At 41.8% G+C, this 23232-nt stretch overlaps 1 protein-coding gene across 9 annotated transcripts in view; it reads left to right on the top strand.

Annotated features, from left to right (window-relative positions):
- The window catches only part of Prosap (SH3 and multiple ankyrin repeat domains prosap), a 58218-nt gene that overhangs the window by 7210 nt on the left and 27776 nt on the right, over positions 1–23232 (top strand). For 6 of the 9 annotated variants that reach the window (XM_086993304.1, XM_086993314.1, XM_086993326.1 and 3 more), the window contains exons 2-17: positions 1139–1972; positions 5318–5438; positions 6831–6979; positions 8574–8834; positions 9126–9293; positions 10771–11032; positions 13055–13318; positions 17399–17501; positions 17920–18165; positions 18611–18646; positions 19873–19946; positions 20364–20381; positions 20625–20728; positions 21177–21345; positions 21432–22453; positions 22948–23197. In XM_086993304.1, coding sequence (XP_086849430.1) covers positions 1760–1972; positions 5318–5438; positions 6831–6979; positions 8574–8834; positions 9126–9293; positions 10771–11032; positions 13055–13318; positions 17399–17501; positions 17920–18165; positions 18611–18646; positions 19873–19946; positions 20364–20381; positions 20625–20728; positions 21177–21345; positions 21432–22453; positions 22948–23197 — 3460 coding nt within the window. In that variant the 5' untranslated portion in view covers positions 1139–1759. The remainder of the gene's footprint in view (positions 1–1138; positions 1973–5317; positions 5439–6830; positions 6980–8573; positions 8835–9125; positions 9294–10770; positions 11033–13054; positions 13319–17398; positions 17502–17919; positions 18166–18610; positions 18647–19872; positions 19947–20363; positions 20382–20624; positions 20729–21176; positions 21346–21431; positions 22454–22947; positions 23198–23232) is intronic. The other 3 variants (XM_086993319.1, XM_022788568.2, XM_086993337.1) reach the window with 3 other exon arrangements.

Below are 23232 nucleotides of genomic sequence, written 5' to 3'. Positions count from 1 at the left end.
TTTCCTTACACGCCCGCCATGTACGAAAAATTTCTACATGAGCTGCGCTATAATAAACGGTTACTAATCAACTAGTGATTAAAAAAATCCCAATTCAATACAACCGAACTCATACACAATGCAGTCCATCTAGCAAATAAGTTAGGACAAATTGTCGCCATTGGCAAGCCAGATGACCGCACCGTACATTATTCAACGTTAACCAACGAAGAATCTCAGTTCATTCCTACGAATTCGCGTACGAGAGAAGGAACGATCTTGGAATAGGACCCACATAATTTGGCCGTCTGCGGTGTCGCTTTTTCCATACCTCTTATAAACCTGACAAATAACTGCAGTGCTGTCTTGAAAAATCGCTTGCCACTGTGATAGGCGTTATTTTATTCCTGATCGTGCTAGTAACTAACGAGGAATGCTGCTAGTTGAACTCCTTATCTTTAGCTTTGCTTACTACCTCCCAAAGACAAACCCTTTTCTATATCGACATGGTCACAATTCACGATGAGGTTCACTGCTTCCGGCCGACCGGCATTGAAGTGGTCGGATTTTCGATGTCCCGTTTCGATTACTTTGATGGCCTTCGTTGTCTATCTCTCTAGAGCTAAAAGCTGCAGTGAATGCATAAATAAAGTAGTTCCAGATAGATTCCTGTTGTAGTAAATTAGGTAATGAGTAGGAATTCATCCTTCGACCGGTCCTTACCACCAGTTGGACAGATGTAAGCTGGTGTGACGGTGTATGGTAAAGCTGCTAAATTTCCAGGTTTGCAGGAAAGATTGAACCCTGCAGAATAGATTAGGTCCTTGTTTTATTTTGGGAATAGGGTGGAGACCCAGCGATTGAAATTGAAAACGGCAGGAGACGGACGTGATTATTCTTATAAGGCTATGGCCTTAGTCCTATTTCCAAATATTCCTTGCGCGAGCCACGTGTACTGTTCCGTACTTGTTCATCTACAACCAGCTCCTCTAAAATGTTCTTTTCTCTCTTCATTTGCCCCCGATGCCCAGCACACTTCACGAAAAATACGGCAGCTACGTTATTTCGTGACAACTATTTACGTCATACGCCCATTACCTTTATGTATTCCCCGTATTTCTGCGTAACTAATGAAGTGAATTTTTCTCATATTACGCAGGTGAGTGAAGGAGCAGGCCAAATGCACACTCAGTTTGATCTACTAAACACCGCCTGATAGGCCTGCACTCGAGTACAGCGCTGTGAAGAAACGGCGATGCTATTTGCACTGAAAAAGCATATGATCGAGAGAAAGCTTGTCTCGGGATTGTCAAAGGCCGAAATAAAATGTCGATGAATCGATAGGAACGTGGTGAGACCCGTGAGTTTTTGGATGGAAACAAACACTGCGCGCATGTCTGTTTGGCAAAAAAAGAAACAACAGGAACACAAAGGTCAGGCTTTATGTCACTACAAACGACGCAGAGAGGAACGGCAACGCAGATAAAAACGACGAGGGCTTGGAGCGTAAACAAGCAAAGTTTTCTGTTTAATAGAAAAGATTACCAGCGCCGAAGTACTCGAAAAGCAGCGGGAAATATCAAACTCAAATAACAACGGCAAAATAATTAACACTTGAACAGAAGATCGAACCGAAGAGGCCGACAAGACTGCCACCGAAAGGGAAGCGTCGAAGAACTTGCAGATCAGCCTCGCCGTCATCTGCTTCGTCAGTCTAACTTTGATCGAATTATCAGTATTGGCGTTGTTATTGTACGTATTTACGCAACGTACCAAGGAAATGAGCAACGAAGGCGGTGAAACAGGCGATGAAAAGGGCGGTACTGGAGGTGGCGGGGATGGCGGAGGAAACGCGATCACGGGTGGAGGTCTGCCGGCGAACCTCCTGCCACCCCCTCCGGCGCCAGCCGATGCTTCTGCTAACGGAAGCCAACAAGGGGACGATGAAGATATTATTCCGTTACAAATATTCGTTCCCGAATTAGTGCTTCAGGTGAGTAAATAATGGGACAGCACAAAAAGAATAGAGTACGTAAGCATACTGCATATGCAGAACTTGTAATTCGGCCGAATGATTTGTTCTTCAGTTTAGGTTTCGTAGATATTAGTGGTGATTTATTTCGATTACTATTGAAAAGTTGGTGGTTGGCGAAAGCATTGCTTATTGAGCATTTTATTGTGCTGCATTAACTTCGTCGACAAGTCCGGCGGATCTCATGGCGTAGTATTTGTACACGAACATTGAGAATATATATAGATTTAAAATGGTTTCGGAGCAACTGGATATTTTTCTAGCTACCACGGAGCAGCTGCTGTGGTACGTTTTCGATAAGTGTTTATTTCGAATGTATTGAATAGACTAAATCTCAACTTGAACGAAATAAATGTCGGCGGAAATAATTTGTATTGATTCACTTACCCTACTAGCCCATGGGTCATGCAGCCTATAATTGTTTCGTACTGAGAAATTCGCTCGAACTAAGATCTTAACATCCTATCCAATACGTACTCGTACTATTTGCACTGTATTAGGTTCATTGTGATCCGTTGGACATTTCACATGTTCAGTGCTCGTAGAGATTGGTCATATTACTAGAAACCCTCGTATTGCAGGATTAGATAGTTGGAAAAATTGACGACATGTTATCCTCTCACCAAATGTGTTTGCCCTATTAATATGATACGAAGAATTATATCGTACGATGTTTTACGTTGGCTAGTTCTTCTACGTGTCTGCTTTTTCAATAGATTTACTATTAGTTTCGACTTATAGGTTGTCAGAAAGGCACACGATGTTTTTATTATACATTTGGATTTCTCACTAGTACCTTTTGATGCCAGACTGATCAGTCCGGTGCGCCTATACCGGCGGAAGTCAACCGTTGCGGTTAGATGTAGCTCGTAAGCCTCCGAGGTGCTGTCGTCTATATTAGTCTCGAGTACTTCAGGAACGAAGTTTCTAGCATGAATGAAACTATAGATATATTTGTGCGTTCGACGTCTTGCTCGACATTTTCCGCGTAAAGCCGGTCTTCATAATTAAACATTCTATCGGATACGTCATACGCTAGAGCATGCCCAAGAAGAGTATAACCTGCGGCAAAACGCTCAGCTTCGAAGTAGGTACGCCCGGCCTCAATAGCCCACTTTGGAGAGTTGTTTTGATAGATTTTTGCTGGCTGGTCAAGTTTCATCTTATAGTGGGATGAGCTGTTGGCAATAAACTGAGTATTGCAAGACAATTTCTTATAACTCGGATTCATTTTGGGCGGTAACGTCGGGAATCTTTGAAAAGTCAATATTGAAAAGATAGCTATTTTAAGCACTATAAAATAAGCGGAATTCAAAGGTTTCACATGTGTGCCACTGAAGGGTAAAGTAACGATTTTTTGATTCTAAAACAAGTTAAATGGAACCAGTTATAGGGGTTAGACAAACATTTCAGCGAAAGTGTTTGCAAAATCTACTATTTTTCATCGTGTACGGTGAACTCGATGTTCTGCAGATCTTTGTAGTGAGTAAACCGATAATTTGTATATAATGCTGATGAAGCGATAGAATGAACTGAAAAAATTATACACACTATAGCTAATATGCAAATCGAATCTGACGGAGTTTCAAGCTAACTAGCTTTTGAACTAGACGTCGCTAGCAGACGAAATTTGGCTGGTAAACATTCCAATCTTCTAGAAATCTGCCAGTAAAAAGCGTTTCAGTTTACTCTAGAAGAAATTAGTTTCATAAAAAAAAGATCTTAAATCGAAGCTTAATATTCAAGTTTTGGGTGTTCGAGAACCAGATTGTTGCGAAGTTACATTGACATTTGGTGAAGACACCAAACGAGAAGGCTTTAAGCAAAAGTGAAGCTCGCGAATCGTGCAAACATTTCCACAATGGGAGCCAAAGTGGTGAAAATCAGTGAGGAGGCGACCAAATGTTACGACCCGAAAACACGTACCCGTTGGCACAATCGAACAGTATTTAAGGGCCTCTGCCGGCCGAAACTGCCATTTCACATGTTACATGTTACAAAATAACAACTCAAGCATTGAAAAATACGAAAACTAGGTAAAATATAAGTCCCTCATTAATCGACTTCAGGCGAATTGAAAATGCGCGCAATTTACGTAATTTAAGTTAAAAAAAAAACCTATCTGGAGCATACGGTCACTATAGAAGACGCATTGTTTAATCTCTGTCGCCAGTTAAAGAGTAACCAGACGAACGAACTGTGTCGCCCCGAAGAGAAACCGAATTCGGTAGCGGTGTCGAGCAGACCCAGATGAAAGGTGATTCTAGTAACTGCGATGGATATCAGTAGTATTTGCTACTATGAAATGCCCGCTGGAAGTGAGAAAATAAATTCAGCTTGCTATCTCGAGTTTTTTCGGAGGCTCACAGACCGGATGCAGCCAGTCTGCTTATTTGATGAAAACGCCAGACCTCAGAGACAGATTGAACAAGAAAATACCGAACCTTAGTTTCAACCCGCTTGTTCTCTCGACTTAATCCCATACAATTAGGCTCTAAAAAAGCAACCGGAAGCCCAGCATAACTCATTATCGATTTACTTTCAGAAACTATAAATAAAGAAATTCTATGTGGGGACATAAATGGTGAGTATATGGCTGTAAGTTGCTAGAGCGCTGGAACAAGTGTGTAGAAGATAAAGGAGAAGATCTGTGATACTTACATCAGAAAAGACCATCATTCTAACCAAACTAATTAAGATTCAATTTTTAAGTCCGCTGCCCTTGCTTACAATAGTCCTAAAATAAAAATAAAAAAAAACAGGGTGCTCCATTAGCATGAATATAAGGAAGAAATCACCCGTTATCACCAGCTGAAATAATGTGAGAAGTATAAAAGCAATCATTGTATCTTTACAAAAATGCATAGCCAAAAAGATCTCTGCTTAGTGGGAAACTACGTGAGCATTGTATCATCGTCGAGAGCCCAGCGAGGGTCAACTGTGTTTGGCAAAGCTGAGGTTTACTTCATACAAAAGGTACAACACCTGAACAAGTTTTATTTCCAAGTCCAGATCAATTGTTTTCTGAATGTACGAACATATTATTTGCAATGGAGGAGCGATACGACGAGGTCACTAGACCATTCTATTAAGAAAACAGGATTTGGGCAGTAAAAAAAAGATGGAGTTACGAAACCAGATACCGGTCCGTGTGGTACGAGTAATAGTACCAGAAGTAGTAATGCTCGAGATAGTTTAGGGAAATAAATTAGACATTGTCGATATTCGCTGATTGCCTCTTACTTGATATAATATTGATTCTAACATACAGATTTGGATATATTTTAATTTTTTTGTGCTTTACAGAAATGCTTCAATGTTCGGCGCGACGAACTTATCTGGGATATAAAACAGACAATTCTGTCGTCGCTACCCAAAGAGCTAAAGGAAAGCTTTAATTATGGTCTATACTGCCCACCTGTCAATGGTACGTGCATTTGACCTAAATTCAGAAAACTTCCAACATATATATACAGAAAACTCAAACAGACAAAAATCCATAGATAAATGTCAATAGAAAGGTAGCTGCGAATTTGGAAATATCTAGAGGACGCTCGTGAGATGCTTGTTGTCAAAAAGTTCGCTAATATCTACGCTTCGGTGATGCGTCCTCGATTGTACCTATGACCAAAGTTCTTTATGCACGCTATATTTACCGAGCATGTTAGGTTAATAGTTTCGAACAAAACTGTCTATTTAGTAATTTATGTCGAAAATTCGCTGTTTAGCTGGATGATACTATTTGGAGCGTTGCCCTTGGTTTTTATACGTGTTCCCACATCGTGTACATGATAATATGCGTCCACTGCTACTGCGCGCAGTAATTCCGTTTTAACCTATAATGTCTATCACATCGCGGTCGAGTGAGTGTTATCACGTGAAATAATATGATGACAGCCGACGTTATCGTCATTATAGAGTGCACATCGTCATTCTTGTACCGTAGTCCATCACCGATCGCCATCATTGACTGCGAGAATTTAGCTGGGCAGGCTAACACCAGATACGATTGCATTAGAACGGCCATATTGACGATACAGATTGTACTAAAGAGCGAGTTTAGAGCTCAGCGATTCTGCTTGTTTTGTAACTCCTCCGGCCACCAGTGCTTCGCCTGCGGGCTATTCCCAGGTTTCATATATATTTTTTATAATGATTTTATAACGATGGTCATTCTTCTGGCGCCCACGCAGCAGTTGCTTTCAGCTTCGCTCTTCGTCCATACTCTAAATAAATCCATTATGTTAAATTGCAATCACTGATTTATGAACGATGCCACAATATTTTCTCTGCGGTAGACATTTTCGGTAGTGGCCATCAGTACGCAATCAACATTGAAGGATGATGCATTTGTGGTAATAGCTATTGTCTCACAGTTTCCATTAATGGCCATAACAGTGGGGATTCGGAAACTTAGGTAGACGGGAACCGATGCACATTAACTGATACACGCGAAAACCTTTCTGGGCGTTTAGATTAATAAAGCGAAACGCTCAATTATATCTCAATGGAGTCGGGCCACAATGCACTATGTTTGATTGCGCATTCCCAAATTCGGGTCCGGTAGTTAGTGGACGACAAAGCCTTGATGACGTAACGACAGGGTGAACTAAAATATAATATAAGCCAGCAAAACACAGTCAGTCTAATTCATGTTAAGAGATCCTGGTTAGATCAGTTAAATACCTACTCTTCTTTACTTTATATAGGTATCACTCATACGTATCAATCACTCATGAATATCAGACACTTGCCTTAGTCACTGAAGAGAAGTTTCTGCGTGAAAATCTCTCTTGATCAATTGCACTTTAATTTTCAGGAAAATCGGGCAAGTTCCTGGATGAGGAGCGGCCTATTAGCGATTATCCTCTTATGGACCCAGTGGCATATCTCGAACTACGCTACAAGCGAAGGGTGTACCGCATGGTCAACGTGGACGAAAAGCAAATTAAACAATTGCATACGAGGGTACGCAGGGCAGTTATTTCTCATCACACATAAGTATCGATATCGAAAGCCCATTTAATATAACAGGTACTGTGAGATCGTTTTCGGAACAGATCTGCTTTACTTCGAAAGGCGATTCCATTGCTTGAGCTTAACCGTTATTAAGTACCGGTTTTTTTGCTATTCAATTGCTATAGAAACAAATAGACAACAATTAGTTCTTTCCAAGTTTGTCTATCAAATCCCTTCGATGCGACAAGGAGTGGTGCATGTGAACGCGGGGGTAGAGACCATATGCGTAAACATATTTATGCTGGCACATCATTTCCCAGAGCACGTAAAGCTGGCTTATCTTAGTAAAGTTATTTTCGAATTTCAAAGTCATCTAATAAAATAGGTATCGTACGCGCTCATAAACGTCAATGGTAACGGTAAGCTTCGTCGTACCTCGTAGAAGTCTAATTGGCCTATTAATTGATTTGGAGAACAATGGAGAACGTTAGTTGCCGAAAGGATAATTGAAGAAGCACTGCTGAATGTCTCAATAAACAAAAATAACACTACATAATAGAAGTGCTGCTTACTAGAGTCTGCAAGAAGAATCGTCTGCTATCTGTACCATGAATCTCTTGAAGTGCTACTTCGAAAAAGTTACGTATGTATAATAGTACATGCGTATCAAATGAAATAAACAATTTAATATCTCCGCCAAATGAACAAGTGCTTGCTTGGCTAGCTTCGCCATTCAATCAATCATCCAACCCTATTCCTGTTAAAATAAAAAAGTTCCGTTTCGGAGTAATAGCGACACCTGCTCAATACGAAACAAACAACATGACTAGACGAACATACACACAAATACGCGATATCAGATAAAGGGAATTTGTTGCTGTTGTTGTCGATAGCTGCCGGCATCGTCGACGAGGAGAAGGAAAACGTAGTATTTCGAAAAATATCGAAGACGGATTATTTGATACCAGTATCGTGATCCTGTCTTGTGTGGCGTTGTGTTGTTCACTATTAGATATATTCGCTCGATATGTAGCATGCGCACAGATTAAAGAATAGCAATGAAGAGTTCTAGCCAATGCTATTGCAGCCAGCGGCAGTAGCGCCAGTCGTCGAGTGGTGGCAACCCGATGCCGATTTATAGGAAGTATGCCGATTTGCTCCCTATGAGAACCCTTTTCGGCTAAATCGACAGGGCTTGCAGCAAAATCGCCGTCTGGCTGAACCCGTTTTCAGTTGAATTTTTAACGGAAGAGAGCTAAGTCTTCGTGAAGTTCAATGGGCAATGGGAGGAAAGAGGAACATTTACTAATGTATGTGAAACACTTGCTTCCCTTTATGAGTGTGGGATTCGTTAAAAGCAGATTAAATACACAGATTGTTTGTTAATTAATAGTAAAAGTAGTAGGGACCATTTCCGTATTATATGTAATTCACCGGATTAGTGCCATAGATGATGCTAGACATTATACGTTCTATGCATCTACACACTATCGTGAATAAAACACCATACGAACAAATCGCTTTGTAAAAGAAACGTTACGCTAGACTAGTACAGAGAAAATAACCACATTCGTTCATCGGTATAATTTAACGTCATTTTAAGGCCAACCTTCGTCGATTGCTCGATAGCGTGGGCAGCGGGAACGTGGAAAAGGTAAACAAACTATGCACTCGCGGTTTGGACCCCAACTTTCACGATCCGGACTCTGGGGAAACCCCACTTACGTTGGCAGCCACGCTAAAAGCCTCAGGAAAACTCGTCATCGCTCTGATTAACGGAGGAGCCCTCGTCGATTACCGAACGAAGGATGGTCGAACAGCTTTACACCGAGCAGTCGAAAAGAACAACCTCGAAGCGCTCAAGGTATTTACTTACCGACGGGCATTACCCTAACAGAACTAGCAATTCGTTTATATTACAGATGATAAAGCAGCTCGCCTTTGCAGCCTGTCATGTGGCATTATTTCTATTTGTATTAAATACTAACATACACTATATAATGGTCTATATTGGCAGCAAAAGTCGGTGAAACGTGGTCTGCAAATATAGACAAATAACATCAAGCGATCAATTTTACTCATGTTGGGCTGACGAAGGAATTTTGCGTTACTTATTTCGTTCCTCTTGGCCGTATCTTTCCATCGATCTAAACAGACAATGCTTGACCTGGGGGCATCGCCCAATTATCGGGACTCGAAAGGCCTCACGCCGCTCTACTACACGATTACGCACGGCGCCGACGTGCAACTTGCTGAAATGCTACTGCACGACCATGCGGCAATCGGGGCCACCGATCCCCAGGGGTGGCAGGAGGTCCACCAGGTATGACCACAACAAGTTCACTTTACATATGGGCTGCAAAGTAAATAAACTATGTGCGTTAAATAAAAGGAAAATTACGCGTTCCTAGCCTATGTTATGAAAAACAGATCTTGAATACATACTCACTACAGCTACAGAGGAATCTACATATGCCTAATACCTGTAGATTTACGCATCTACAAATGTTTTATAATGCAGCGTCTTTACCTGAGCACTTTGATCATATGCTAGCGAGATTTTTTAAAACGGCGATTTAAATGTATATCGTGGGTTTGATTGATCAAGTATTTAAATTAGATTGTTTATATAGCTTTACGTTGTGTCCTATTTATCTTAATATTGAAAACACCCGCAAGTGCAAATTTTAAAAGTATCGACCAGTTTCTGGCTAGATGGCTTTAAAGTTACTTATCTCAGGCAATTTCACGGGTTGACGTTCACGTCAATTGAAGGCTCACATTTGGCAGTAGGAGATGTGCTAGGATTGTTAGAATACGTGTATTTATACATAAGATAGAGCGCCTTGAATATGAACGAAATTTCGTCAATAAAATTCCCCACAACTTCATTACAATTTTATTACGATAAAGCCACAAATCCAGTCCACACTCATTAGAAAAATGTGTTTGTTACTATTATTTATAACTCGTGACCAACCAACTCGTTGCGTTCCTGTAGAAATTCACAGATGGAAATACGATTGAGTGAATCCTTTTGCGTCAGTTCGTACGGCAACAATTGAAACACAAACGTCAAGTTTGTTTGTCTTCTTTTTTGTAACCAGTTTTTTTTTATATGGTTTATAACTGTCTGGTGGTAGATATTTAGTTTCATAGCTACTCATGTACTGGCTTTCATCAGTTTTCGTAACAATTTCATTGAATTCTGTGTAATTGGTCGACCACTACAAGGAACATACACCGAGAAAGTAACAGAATCACCTTTGAGCCATTTTGTCCGACGACGCGTCTTGATCATAAACCAGACCATTAGCCTGAGCAGAATTTGTGCCCATATAAAGGCGCTCTATTTTAGATCTGAATGAAGACATTTTAGCAAATTTACCACATCCACTACTGCCAAATCCTAGCTTTTAGGCGACGCCATGGCTGACCCAACGCGAATTAGACTGGTTGAAGAATTATTGGAAAACCATTTGGCTAAAAACGGTCAGTACTTTTTTCGACAATTCTCTATATATATATATATATATATATATATATATATATATATATATATGTACATGAAATAACCCAATTTAGGTTTGTCCATTTTCAGGCGACCATTCAGATTTACACTTATATTCAGATTCTTTTTGCACACATGACATTATTATTATTCGTTGGGGATAATGTGCTTTTTTTTTAAACATCCTTCCATGTGTAGTACCACAGATTTGTACCTATGTGATTTATTAGCATTCAGTAGATGTTGCTGAAGTTCTTTTTCTGGTAATTGTATCATCTGATGCTCCTAGGCGTGCAAACACGGCATGGTGAAACACCTCGACCAGCTGTTGTACTACGGCGCGGACATTAATGCGCGGAACGCTTCCGGCAATACGCCATTGCACGTATGCGCTGTCAACGATCAGGAAGAGTGTCTGAAGTGCCTCCTCAAGCGTGGCGCTGATACACAGGCGCTCAACTATGCCAATCAGACGCCATATCAGGTGGCAGTTATTGCAGGCAACCATAAGCTTGCTGATATGATTAACGCCCACAAGCCAGAACACGTTGGTAAGTTGATTTTCTGCCGAGAGTCAGGAAGATGAAAACTGGCCGAAATGGGAACGAAGACACAATATAAGCCTTTACAGCTAATACTGTAAATGGGTTTATCTACAAGAGAGTGCTCAATCGATTTTGATGCTTTTTAGATGCAAAAAGAAAAAAACAATAACTATCTCCCATTCATATGAATTGAATCAACTGCTTTTCAACAGGAACGAAGTCTGGTAAAACGAATTGCACTTCCACGATATTGGAAAATAGCCAGTCAAGCTCAATGGTTTGCCTGACGAACATTGTACGGATCGTCATCGCAGTGAACTCAGTAACGCATTTAACCTCAATGGATTGAGCACCCTCGTCTGATAAACAAGCTAAAATCAAATCGAAGATCATCGTGCTTCTTGTAATCAGCTGATCAAATGAAAGAAGACTGAATCACCATTCCAAACATAGAAAACACCAAAAACAGACCGTTCGTTAATCTCCGGCTAGAGAAGCACCCCGAACTCGCATTGCTGTCCTTTGCCATAGTATTGAATTACTACTTTTTCAAATATCTACAATTTCATTCTGTTCATATTGTGTTGCTAAAAGCACGTAATTTGTTGTTTATACCAGTTACTACTTGACGTTTTTATCATCGAAACGAATGATGAATAATAACGTGTTGGCGTTTAGCAAAAAGCGTCTTAGTTCGCTAAGCGTCTTAGAGTTTTTTGGCCAGATGATTACTGTTATTGCCGCTGCCTTCTTCTGTCTTGGAAATGTATAAACCACTGTACTGGTGGGTCGTTAGGTTTTTATGTAGCTTTATATCTATTAATTATTCAGTTCTGTTAAATGTTCAAAACGAGCAAAAGTAGTAGTGGAATAGTAGGTTGACACGTGCTCGTTCGTTGTGAATGCGTTCGTAACTGTGGATCTATCTCTATTACAAACTGCACACTAACCTTTTCATCACCGTGTATTTGTATGAATTTTTATTATAGCTGGCCGACTGATTAATTTTTATGTTGTTTCCTCTTCCAGCATTGTATTGAGAATTCTCTATGGCTTGATTTAATCAGTTAAATCTTTATCAATACTGTTGCTGATGGTAATAATCATGATTACTATTTATTGTTCATTCTGTTTTTACTGCTTCGACCGTAGGTACGTTACAGTGCTGAGATTTGGTGACGCTCTATAAGCGCTCCTCGATAGGTTGCAGACGCTCAGTCACGCCTTGCACGCAGGGTTCACATGTTTTCCACCTGCTACGACCTTTCTCCCATTGAGTCGTTGTGTTTGTCAGTATTCTACGATTGATTTATGTTAGACGAGCTTTTCTCAGATTATAACTCCGCCGAGTTCTAGACGACAGTTTTGCCCATACCTGCGTGCGTGCCCCCTTGGGTGGATTATTTCCACTGAGTGTGTGTATGTGTGTTCTTTTGGTGTCCGAACCATCTCGTTGTGCTTGAATGCTCTAAGGGGGTAGTCAGAGTTTTAATTTCTTCCATACCCTTTCAGCTTTACACAGTATAAATGACCAGACCACTGATCGCCTTTCGAAGTCAAAAGAAAGCGACATGAGAAACTATATAGATACAAAGTTCCATCTGTTTCGTTATGCTGTTCCGTGCAATCCAAGCTAAGCATTTGTAAACTGTACCATGTCTTCAGTCATATCTATGTAGCACATAGGAGTTTGTTAACAAAAATGCAAGCCCAAAACCACCAATGAAAAGGAATGACAAGGATGACAAACGTGATGAATGCTTCGAAGAGGATTTGCACCGCAGAAAACAACAGTAGTCAGCCGAACTCTATCACTTACAGCCTTACTTTAGACAAATTGCCAATAGGTCGAATTGCTGGTTTGCTTAGTCTCTATTTGCTTGATACTTCTGCACGTCGTCGACAATGCTAACGATGACTGGATAAAAATGAGTGCCAACCAAATGCAGATGACGACTGACAATTGGCTGGCATTAATTGTGGAAACAACCAAGAAAAATCAACCACTTCTATCCACACCTACTCTAGTGGCATTCGAGGAGGCGCCGTCTTACAACCCGCGCCGTCGCGTCTCGGCCGTGGGCGCGGTGCTTTCCTCGACGGTATCGGATAGTCGGCTGTATACGTCGCGGTCAGCGTCGGCGGCGCCCGCCTCGCGCGAGCCATCCGCCGTTCCCAGCAGCTCGGGTTATCCACCTTCCCGAAGCCCTTCGAACCGGTCTCTACCCGCTTTGTCCAGTGATACGCTCTCCATACACTCGGGGTCTACCTTCCAAGACGAGTTCGCCCTAGGTACGCAACAGTAGCGGCATAAAAACAATGAGCATACATCACCAACTCAAAAAGCAGTCAGTCACAATTACATGTGCAGTCTGGGAATAGTTTCTATAGAACATAGAGACTTAGGCTGGCCTGTTTCACGACTACTGCTACACTAAACGAGTGAAGCGTAAGAGGAGAGTGGAAGCGTACCTGCGAGACGAGGTCTGGACTTACGGAGCATAGAAGCTCTTATTAAAAGCTTGTACGGTGACACTAGAAGGTTGTGAGTCAGCCTAGATTTCGTGCCGAACTCAGTCTGCGACCTATCTGGTTTTATTTATTCAGTAATTTTCGCTCTAATTCGCAGTGGGCTGTAATCCATCAAATAGATGGCCTCTGTCGTGCACTGTTAGAACTGAATTTGTTGTCGCATTGTCAAAATAAAGTCCCTAGACCTTGCTTCGGAGGGTGAATAACTGCTGTGAGAGAAAGTCGAACGCCTGGGCGAATCTTTATTTCGTATCGGTAATAATATATAGCTTATAGATCATAGTCGTTCAATGATTCGGTTAAATAGGCAAAGAAAGTATCCTATTTATGAGGGTGGTTTGGCATTAGTCGTCGACTTCAGTCATCAAGACTTCAAAGTTTACACAAATCCGTTCCCTTAAGCACGTACCGGTTAGAAACATCGTTTCAGAAACGTCCAATTGTAAGATGAAATCATTAACAGTCATATTTTTCGAAGACTCAATGCGCTGCTATGTCGAACAGATCAAACCGCTCTCGTAACTAAATGATAATTTTCAGCCTTTCTTGTTCACATAACAATAACATTGCAGAATTGCTATATACATCGCAGGCACGTTTGAATGATGACCAATCAAGTACGAAATGCGCCACATTATGTTTCCATCACCAAAAAGCTAGCCTACATTGAAGAAATCTAGTAAATGTATCGAAATAACAGTATTTTCCGATGAAATGTTGATTTTGGCAGACACGATTGACATAGTTTGTTCGTCTCACCTCTTTTTCCTGCTGTCTTTTCCGACCTGTGGGCGAAACTTTAACTAGCGCGCAGTTCTGTTACTTAGTTCGTATACTAGGTTTTATGTGCTTGATATCATTATCCAGCCTATGTTGACTGTAATACTCAATGTGTTTGTCAGTTTTACTTAGTTCGACTTGATATCACCACTCGTTCGTGTAGCTTTTGTTGGCCAGTAAGCCGAAGACATACAGTCGTTGAGGTAACGGTCAGGTGGTTGTAGATTGCGTTTGTATTCTGGTGATGTACTCTTTTCAGTGGAATGCGTCCATTCTAATATCACATTGGATACTGAGCCCTTTGACAGCATTCCTCCCTAGGCTATCGTATGTGTTTTGCTGACTGCACATAAAAACGGTCATAGTTATGTATTTTTTTATAAAACGAACGAAGATATTCCGTTCTTGGTCGTTGGCCAGCTAATTATTGGCGGGGCTATTCCAATGTGGTAACTAACTGTGTCTTAGTTTCGTGCAGGCGTTGGATGAATGGTCTTAGAAGCACATCATATATTAACATAGTAATAACAAGTAATAAAATAACATAGTAAAAGCTACTCCGTGTTTAGTTTAGATAGTGAATTATAAACATGTGTGGCCGTTTCTTGACTCTGTAGATACTTAACCACATCTCTCGTACGATTAGATATGGTGTCCAACTTTCAATGACGCTTCTCCAGGCAAACCAAAACAAAACTTTTATTATATTGTCAGATGATGTGCTCAGCGAGTTCGGGGGTAAATAGTCTTTCAGTAGTATTAATTCATAGAGCCCTAGTAACCTTTGATGTAAGTGTGCCTGACGTTCTTTGCGTGTGTCGCTCACTCACCTACTCAATCAAGTTGATTTTAAAAATGATTTTTTACCACAAGGTGTAACCCGAAGCATCTTTTCTTAGGCATGTTTAAGCACATTCCGCGCGCAATGTTCTCCTTTATACCTTATGTTCATATTATAAAAGCTTTAATCTCTACAACACATCGAGAACCTGAGGGCCAACTGCGACGGCCTAATGTATATATACCTCTTCTCAATTCCTTAACTATAAACAATGTTTTTTTTTTTTCACACAGTGTAATCGTTCAAGGGATCTAAATCACCCGCGTTTTATCACTGGATTTAGTCGAACCAAAACGACTCGATGGCCTTTTTTTGGTCACATTTATTGCCGTTAAAGGCGATTTCTTATAGTTTGACAGTTCACAGGACAGGAGAACCGATTTGATCATGGCTTTGGTGAGCACGAGGACTAAAAAAACAGGCGTAAATTGTTGAGTACCTAATAGCGAAATGTATCGTTTTATTTAAAGGAAATAAACATGTCCCATCTCCAGAAAGTGCTAGCTTTTCAATGTGCTTACAAAGGGACCTTCTATCCATGGTCCTACATACAAGTTGCCATATTTCTTCTCTAACTCTTTCGCTCACCTGCTTCAAGTAACGATACATGAAGAATCCACTGTATACAAATCCGAAGAAATAAAAACCACATATTCTATGTTTTTTTAGGTAGTAAAGGTTGCGCTTTTTTCTTATCCAAATCAATGTTATTAGTCAAGCGGATACTTGCCGCTAAGACAAATCATTGCTTCTTTGTACATGTTATCTCTAGACTGTCGTCTATCCAAACGAAGTAATCTTTTATTTATTTTTTTGCTATTCTATTCTGATAACACGCATGCTTCGTTATCTTTATCCTGTTCGTTGCATTGTGTTACAGGACTGCTTGTCCCGAAATCTTAATGAACAGTAGTGGAGTTTGCGGCTGCTTGTCAATGCCCCTGCTCCTACAAAAATCAGACTCAATGCCAGTCGAGTTTGCTATCAGATTTACGAATATGAGGAAGCTTTAAAATAATATAAACTGGAGTAAGAGAGACTGCTGCTTCTCGCAGTCGTACAGCAGCTGTTGACCTATTGCTCCCATATCTTTCACATATTCGAGTATTTTGTATAATATTCTCAAACCAAAACAAATTCGCTACACATATGTACATGTATATTTAAAAAAACTAAGATAAAGGTATAATAAAAGAATAATTTTGTAGGACACGTGTGGTATACACGTGTGTTGGAAGGGTATATTTATATCAGCGTACGAATTAATGTAGGAAATGTGGCACGGTACATGCTAAGTGTAACTAACTTATGTCTATGCACGATAGATTTATTGCTTGATCATTGCTGCCTCGCGAAGCACAGTACCGAAACAGCCAAGCGCTTGTTCTTTTTTCAGTTTTTGGTTTTGAGGAGCCAGTACAGCCCAGCATAAGTTGTAACCATGTTTGCCCACCTCGATTGGCTAATCTCTGTTTTCTTGCGTTCGACACTCCCATCTCTACGACACTAAGATTTTTTGAATTGCCTAACATCTTTAAACGTGATAACATTTGTTTTCTTTGAAGTAGATACTATTATGTGATAGTATTAGAAAATAACTCAAGCGTGTCATAAACAGCAATATTTTGGTCAGGAACGTCTCGAGAATTTGTCAGTGAAGAATCTACGATGAATATAGAACATAAGGATTTTTCCTGGAAGGTACATTTCAATTATAAACTAAATTTCTATAGTTGAACATATCGCAAAGCAGGGCGTCAAATTGCCAAAGCAGTAGTTTCAATCCACGTTTGATTTATTTTATAACGATTAGTCTTCGTAACTTGTAAAGCAGTGACAAATTTTCGGGCGTTTCAATGGATTCTAAATGTACTTTTTGTAAGGTAGACGTATGTCGAGCGAAATGTTCAATTAATTATATCATTGAACAGCCATCTCAATCACTATTGTCTACTCAAACTATAACTATTAGTTAATGTCTTTGTCGAACAAAGCAGGTATAGACGCATCATAGCGTATTCTCTAATGCTTGCATGTAGGTAGAGGAAGACTCCCCTCAAAGGCGCGAAGGCCTTCCTTCGGTTTCTAAAGCAAGTAAAAATTGACACCACATATGTTGTGAGGAATACCTACTGATTTTATACTTTCCAAGAAGACTACTAGTGACGATTCTAACGTGTAATTTTTATCATGACGCGATTTTCAACTGTAATCCTCAGAGCGTCCGTTACATGAATCCGTAACCCAGTCGGCGCCCTCGCGAGATCCCAAAAGCCATGTTCTCGCTGCCGGCAGTATCTGCATTGCCCAACAGAACTATGTGTAAGTAGTTGTCGGCTTCGCGAGTTCGTTCAGTGTCTACAAAGACGTTTCAAATTATGTTGCTTAATTATCCATTTGTTTTCTATGCGATGTGCTCACAAAAGAAACACGTATACTCTAAAACATGTGAGTACCGAAATGACGTAGCCCTATAGTATCATGAAAAATTGGTTTTGACAGGCCAAGTTTCTATGGATTATTCCTTAACGCGAATTTATATATATATATATATATATATATATATATATATGTTCGCTCTATCATTACCAAATGACACGTGTCAACAAAACATGTCTTGTTTTGTTGACACGTGTCATTTGGTAAGAATTTTTGGTACAGCCTACAGGGCTTGTGAGTGAATTCAATAGTAACGCTGCTCAATCCTTTAACGTGTTTTTATTTGTCCACGGCTGCATAGCGCCCAGTCGAAGCAGCAATTGAGTCTCCGTTCCGGAGACACGATCGAGGTGCTTCGCGTGCTCGACTCGGTGATGTTGGAGGGCCGCAATCGGGATACCGGTCACTGCGGCCTATTTCCCACTGTGTGCGTTGCGCTCCAGGGAGCAAATCAACCTTCACCCGGACGCAGCGACCCAAATGATCCTGAAGGCCGCATCCCTCGAGGACGGTCGCCAAAAGGACCGCACGGGACCTCCGCAAAAATGTAAGTCACTGTATTATTAAAGCAGCTAACATCAAACATATTATGAGGAGAGCGAATAGGAAGAACCAGACTATTTAATTCAGGACAGACCTAACCTGGCTTCGTAATGGTTTGGACGGCCAAGCTTCTGGTTAAAAGGGGCTAGGGGTTGCTACTTTATGCCAAAGACACATACTGTACAACTTATAATGAAAAAAGATTAATTCTTAATTTCGTTTTGCGCTGAAAGAAGTCAGCCGCCCAAAGCAACGCTTAACGTAGGCAATAGTACTAGACATAAACTTCCAAGTATCTCATCGACGGTACAAAATTAACTGCAAGATTGAAATCTTGATGTGACTTCATATTACATATGCATATTATGCTATGAACCGCGCATATATGCACGGACGAGTTGCCATCTACATAAACGGATCACAAAATTGCCTTGGAAAAAGCTTTGCAGATCAACACTATCATTAATAAATATCAGAAGAATTAGGTGAGTATTCAAGCTCTATAAAATTACAATAGTTTCAAGTTTTACTTCTGCTATTCCCGTCATACGGCTGATTCTCACCAGGACACGAGCTAGTTATTACATACGCCCTAGATCACCTCACATGTTCTTTACGTTAGTAGCAAACTTGTCGTTGCAACGATACTGTGGGGACTCGCTACTTTAAAGGTGGAAAACGTCGTTTGCGAACGCTCCCTGGGTATCGACCCTCGATATGATATCATCAGTAGAGAACGGCCCGGAGTACACGGCCTCATGCGGCACTTTAAACTCAGTCTTTTAGATATAATAACTTTCCTAATAATCGAGAGACGAATTCTGTTCAATATTTCCATATGACGTTGCCTACCCGAAGAAAGCAAACAATAAAAGTATGCCTCACGCAGAATCGAGTCTAAGAATCGAAGAAAAAAACCTAGTGCTAGAATATATTGTAGAAAGGAGCTGTTTCCACACTAGGCATCTCCGAGTAAGATTCAACAGAAGAAAGACGGATAAAAAAAGAACGAGAAACAAGAAAGTACCGTTTATGTTATAAAAGGTATGGGCTATTAGCTAGTAAGGCGGCAATAGGCAGCAGAATCAAAGTGGATATCAACAGAACATGAAAGTACTTGGCTGAAGAGCTCAATGGGACGGACGTCGAATCTGTTGAGAAAAACAATCGACGCAAGCATGAACGCATTGGCGAAAGAACGGGTGAGTGACACCAGCGTGCATCACTGAGCTTGTGTCATTAAACGAACACTGAAAAGAAGGGGCTCAAGCAAAGAAACCCGGAGACCCAGAACGATAAAATCACTGACCCCTTTTCTACACAATTGGGCTGCACGGGGAGACCTCCGTTGTCATAACGATATGCAAGTGGCTGGCCGCCCTTCCACCCAGCAGCTGAGCAAACCGTTGTTTCCTTTGGGTGTTTAGTAACCAGTGCAAAGCAAAACGTCAGAAATGACGATATATAAAGCATTGATTTTACTTATACATGTAATGTATGGATTTCCTGGAAGATCATGGTTTTGCGTCACCGTGTCAATGTATTGGTGTGTTAATGGTTAATTAATAAGAATCGCTATGAAGTAGCTTCATGCTCAAGTGTTATGTTTAGACGTTTTTGGCTTTAGCATGCGGTACTTATCGAGGTATTTTTCTGATCCCTTGCTGTGTTAAACTCATATGAGCAAATATCGAATAATCATCGGTTCCAGGTTCGGTGAACCCCGCACAGTTGTCCTTCACAAGGGGAAGAAAGGATTCGGATTCGTTCTCAGGGGAGCTAAAGGTGAGAGAAATGCCATATGATTTGTCCGTCTTAGCAAGAATGTCCCCAGATCTTACCTATATCATACTGAAACCCAAACACGTGCAAAACCATAACCTTTTGAAAAGGACAGCAGATCTTGATAAGATCCTGAACCGCGTTTCTCTTTCGTGATATCAGTTGTAAAACCGTCTTTCGAGTTATCAAAATCCTAAACCAAATCGCCCGGAAAATTATGTTTGTCACACAATTATCTGGTCGCTTTCGAGGTATCAAAAATCAAATAGATCAAAGCTATCGGTATAGTTCTTTCTGCATGTCTTATTTCTACTTTGCTCCTGTTATCTGCAGTACTACGAAATCTTATTAAATGACAGCTGAAGTGCCTGTGCTTCGATCACAACAGACGCTAAATATTTTTTACACGTTGCGTTACAGATCGCAAGATGTTTAAAGGTAGGTGACTTTCAATGTTGCACGAATCAATGTGGACGATATCACAGATCCAAATAATACTCCAGTAACAGTTGGAAGTAATAATAATAATCAAAAAAAGATAACGACAATAAGGCCAGTATGTATAATCTAAAAACATGATGTCATCAGAATGATTAAATCCGGCTTCGTGATCTCTTTTACTCTACCTGACCGCCCTGCATTGGAGAAAGGTTATGTTTACCACTATTTAAACATTTTCAGCTGAAATGAATGACAACTGGCCATCGCTGCAGTATCTCGACGATGTAGACAAAGGAGGTGTAGCTGATATGGCCGGCCTTAAAAAAGGAGACTTTCTGCTCGAGGTGTGTTCTCTGATGGATTATTTATATAAACACGTAACTCATGGCTGGTTCAGATCCGTCATAGCGAATCTACGTACATTATTTGCGCTAATAAATGAACTCATATATAGATAATTTACACATACATTATGCGTCTTTCCCGATATCTAGGCAATGCTTTAAAAACTTATGTACGCAATGTCAAATGACGAAGGTAAACCGTACAGCAAGTAGATACCAGCGTGCCTCATCTTTGTATTAACCTATGAAGGTTTGATGTTACACATCCACTGTAAATATATGTAATGTAAACATCTTCAGTACTGCACTTCTATTTGTGGTTGGCAATTTTTACCTGGCAGATCGCTGCACCACCCTGCAGGTTCCATCAGCATCGATATCGGTCTTCCTTCATGCATGCCTGCGTTTATGTTCATTCTATGTACGTTGGTTGTTTCACCTTTCGCAGATTAATGGACAGGACGTGTCTCAGGCGTCCCACGAGACGGTAGTGAATATCATAAGACAGAGCGGGGACCTGGTCGCCATGACGGTGGTGTCTGCCGTCGCTGGAGATGCCGGCTCGCAAGCCAACTATAGGCAATGCGCCACGCTTCCTAGTAAGCTATCCAAGAAAGGTAAGTGTTTGTCGGTATTTGCACAGCGTAGTGGGTAGCATTCACACGAAACGTCGTGGGGTCGGCTGCTATCTCTTACGGGGCAGGTCGTTCCGTTTCAGCGCCCGCTCCTCCGAAGCGAGACCCCAAGACGACGCTGACGCTCGGGCCCAAGCCGGGCGGACACGGCGGGCTTGCAGCAGGTCACGCCGTTGGCCACGGCTTAGGGCTCGGGCCTGGTAACGGCCTGGGCCCCACAATCGATCCGAGCCAGACTTTGGCCGGACCCGATGCGGCAATCTCGTTCGCTCAACAGCAGCAGCAGCTGCTGGCTCAGCACCAGGCGCTCCAGCAAGCACAAGCGCAAGCCGCAGCGGCGGCGCAGCAATTACAACAACAACAGCAACAGCATCAAAAGCAGCAGCAGCAGCAGCAACACCAGCAGCATACAGCAGTAGGAGCTCAGCAACCGCAACAGGGGTCAACAGTTCAGCAGGTGCATTACGAGGACGACCGGATGTGCATGTCAGCGATAGACGATGGTAACAAGCTCGCTTCTATTAGGTCCCGGCCGTCTTCTCGAAGAATGACTAGTGCCGAACTGGAGGAGTTCTTCACGAGACAAAGTGAGCAGAATCTCAAGCATAGGCAGCAGCAGCAGCAGCAGTTTGACGAGGACGCACGAAGGTGCGCTACGATCGCGCGCTTCCCCAAGTCCGGCGACAATAGTAGCGCCAAGTCGGGCACCGGCGACATCAAACCTGCGAGCGCTGAGGAAGAAGAAGCTCTCAAGGCGCTTCATAAGAACTTCGCCAGTGTGCCCGACCTTAACAAAGACAACGATGCGACGTCCAAGTCGCGAAGCACAAGTGGTGACGATCTCAAAGACGGGTTGCTTCACCTTCGACAAGGGGAATTGGTCTACTCGAAAAGCAACAAAGCACGCTACAAAGATGACAGGCTAATTTACGCGGAGACCCTTCCGTTGGGTAAGAAGCCACCCGCCGGAGCGGGCCCTCCGCCTAGCCATCCGCCACCCCCTCCGCCAGGTCAGGGACAACAGCAGCAGCAGCAGCAACAGATGCTTCAGGTCGGTGGTGCCAAACCTACGGATTACGCTGGCCTATCGGTAAGTACAAATAGATCAGCATATTATAGAAGGCGATAAGTTGTCATGCTGTTTGTGTGTAAGTACCCTTTTTATGGCGACGTATTAAATACTTAATGCACACCGCTGAATGTGGGAAGCATCCGTCGAATTTTAGCGTAGTGTTAAATTCCACCCCGATGGCTAAGCTTGGTTCAGCCAAAACAACTACAGCCAGGCTCTTAAACTACACCCTCACAGCACCGAACCACTGTGTACGCGTGCGTTTGTACGTTTAAGTGTACGTATATGTATGTGTGCGTACCAAGCGTTGTTACCTGATGTATCCATTTGGCTTCGCGCCCCTTTCTAGCTTACTGAGTGAACACCATATATCACATAAAATTCACACTAACATTTCTATTTTTTACGATATAGGTTGACAGGTGACATAAATAGAGGCATTTTACGCCTAACATAGATAGTCCTGCAGGTATTTCGTCACATAGTTTCCGTTTGCTTGTTGTGCTTGTCAGGATATCGGCCTCGACGGTTCAGCAACGGCTCCGGGCGGAATTATGTCGAGTTTCAGGCCGGGTGACTCGGCCAAATTATACGCAAGCCCTGAGTCGGTCATGTCCTCGGTGGGGTATCGCCCGACCAACCAGCCACAAAGTGGACAGACGCCGATGGCTCATCGTTCGCGGTCGGTCCCGCCGCCTAAGAACCGAGCTTCTGGCGGGCCTGATTCTGCTGCTGCGACCTACAAATTGCAGGTCATCGCAGGTGAGCTATTCAACTTATGTGCAGCCCTTTTACAA

Source organism: Varroa destructor, unplaced genomic scaffold (genome assembly GCF_002443255.2).
Source record: "Varroa destructor unplaced genomic scaffold, Vdes_3.0 BEIS01000001.1, whole genome shotgun sequence".
Classification (NCBI taxonomy): Eukaryota; Metazoa; Arthropoda; class Arachnida; order Mesostigmata; family Varroidae; genus Varroa; species Varroa destructor.
The sequence above is the reverse complement of the archived record's forward strand: the minus strand, read 5'-3'. Positions and strand labels throughout refer to the sequence as shown.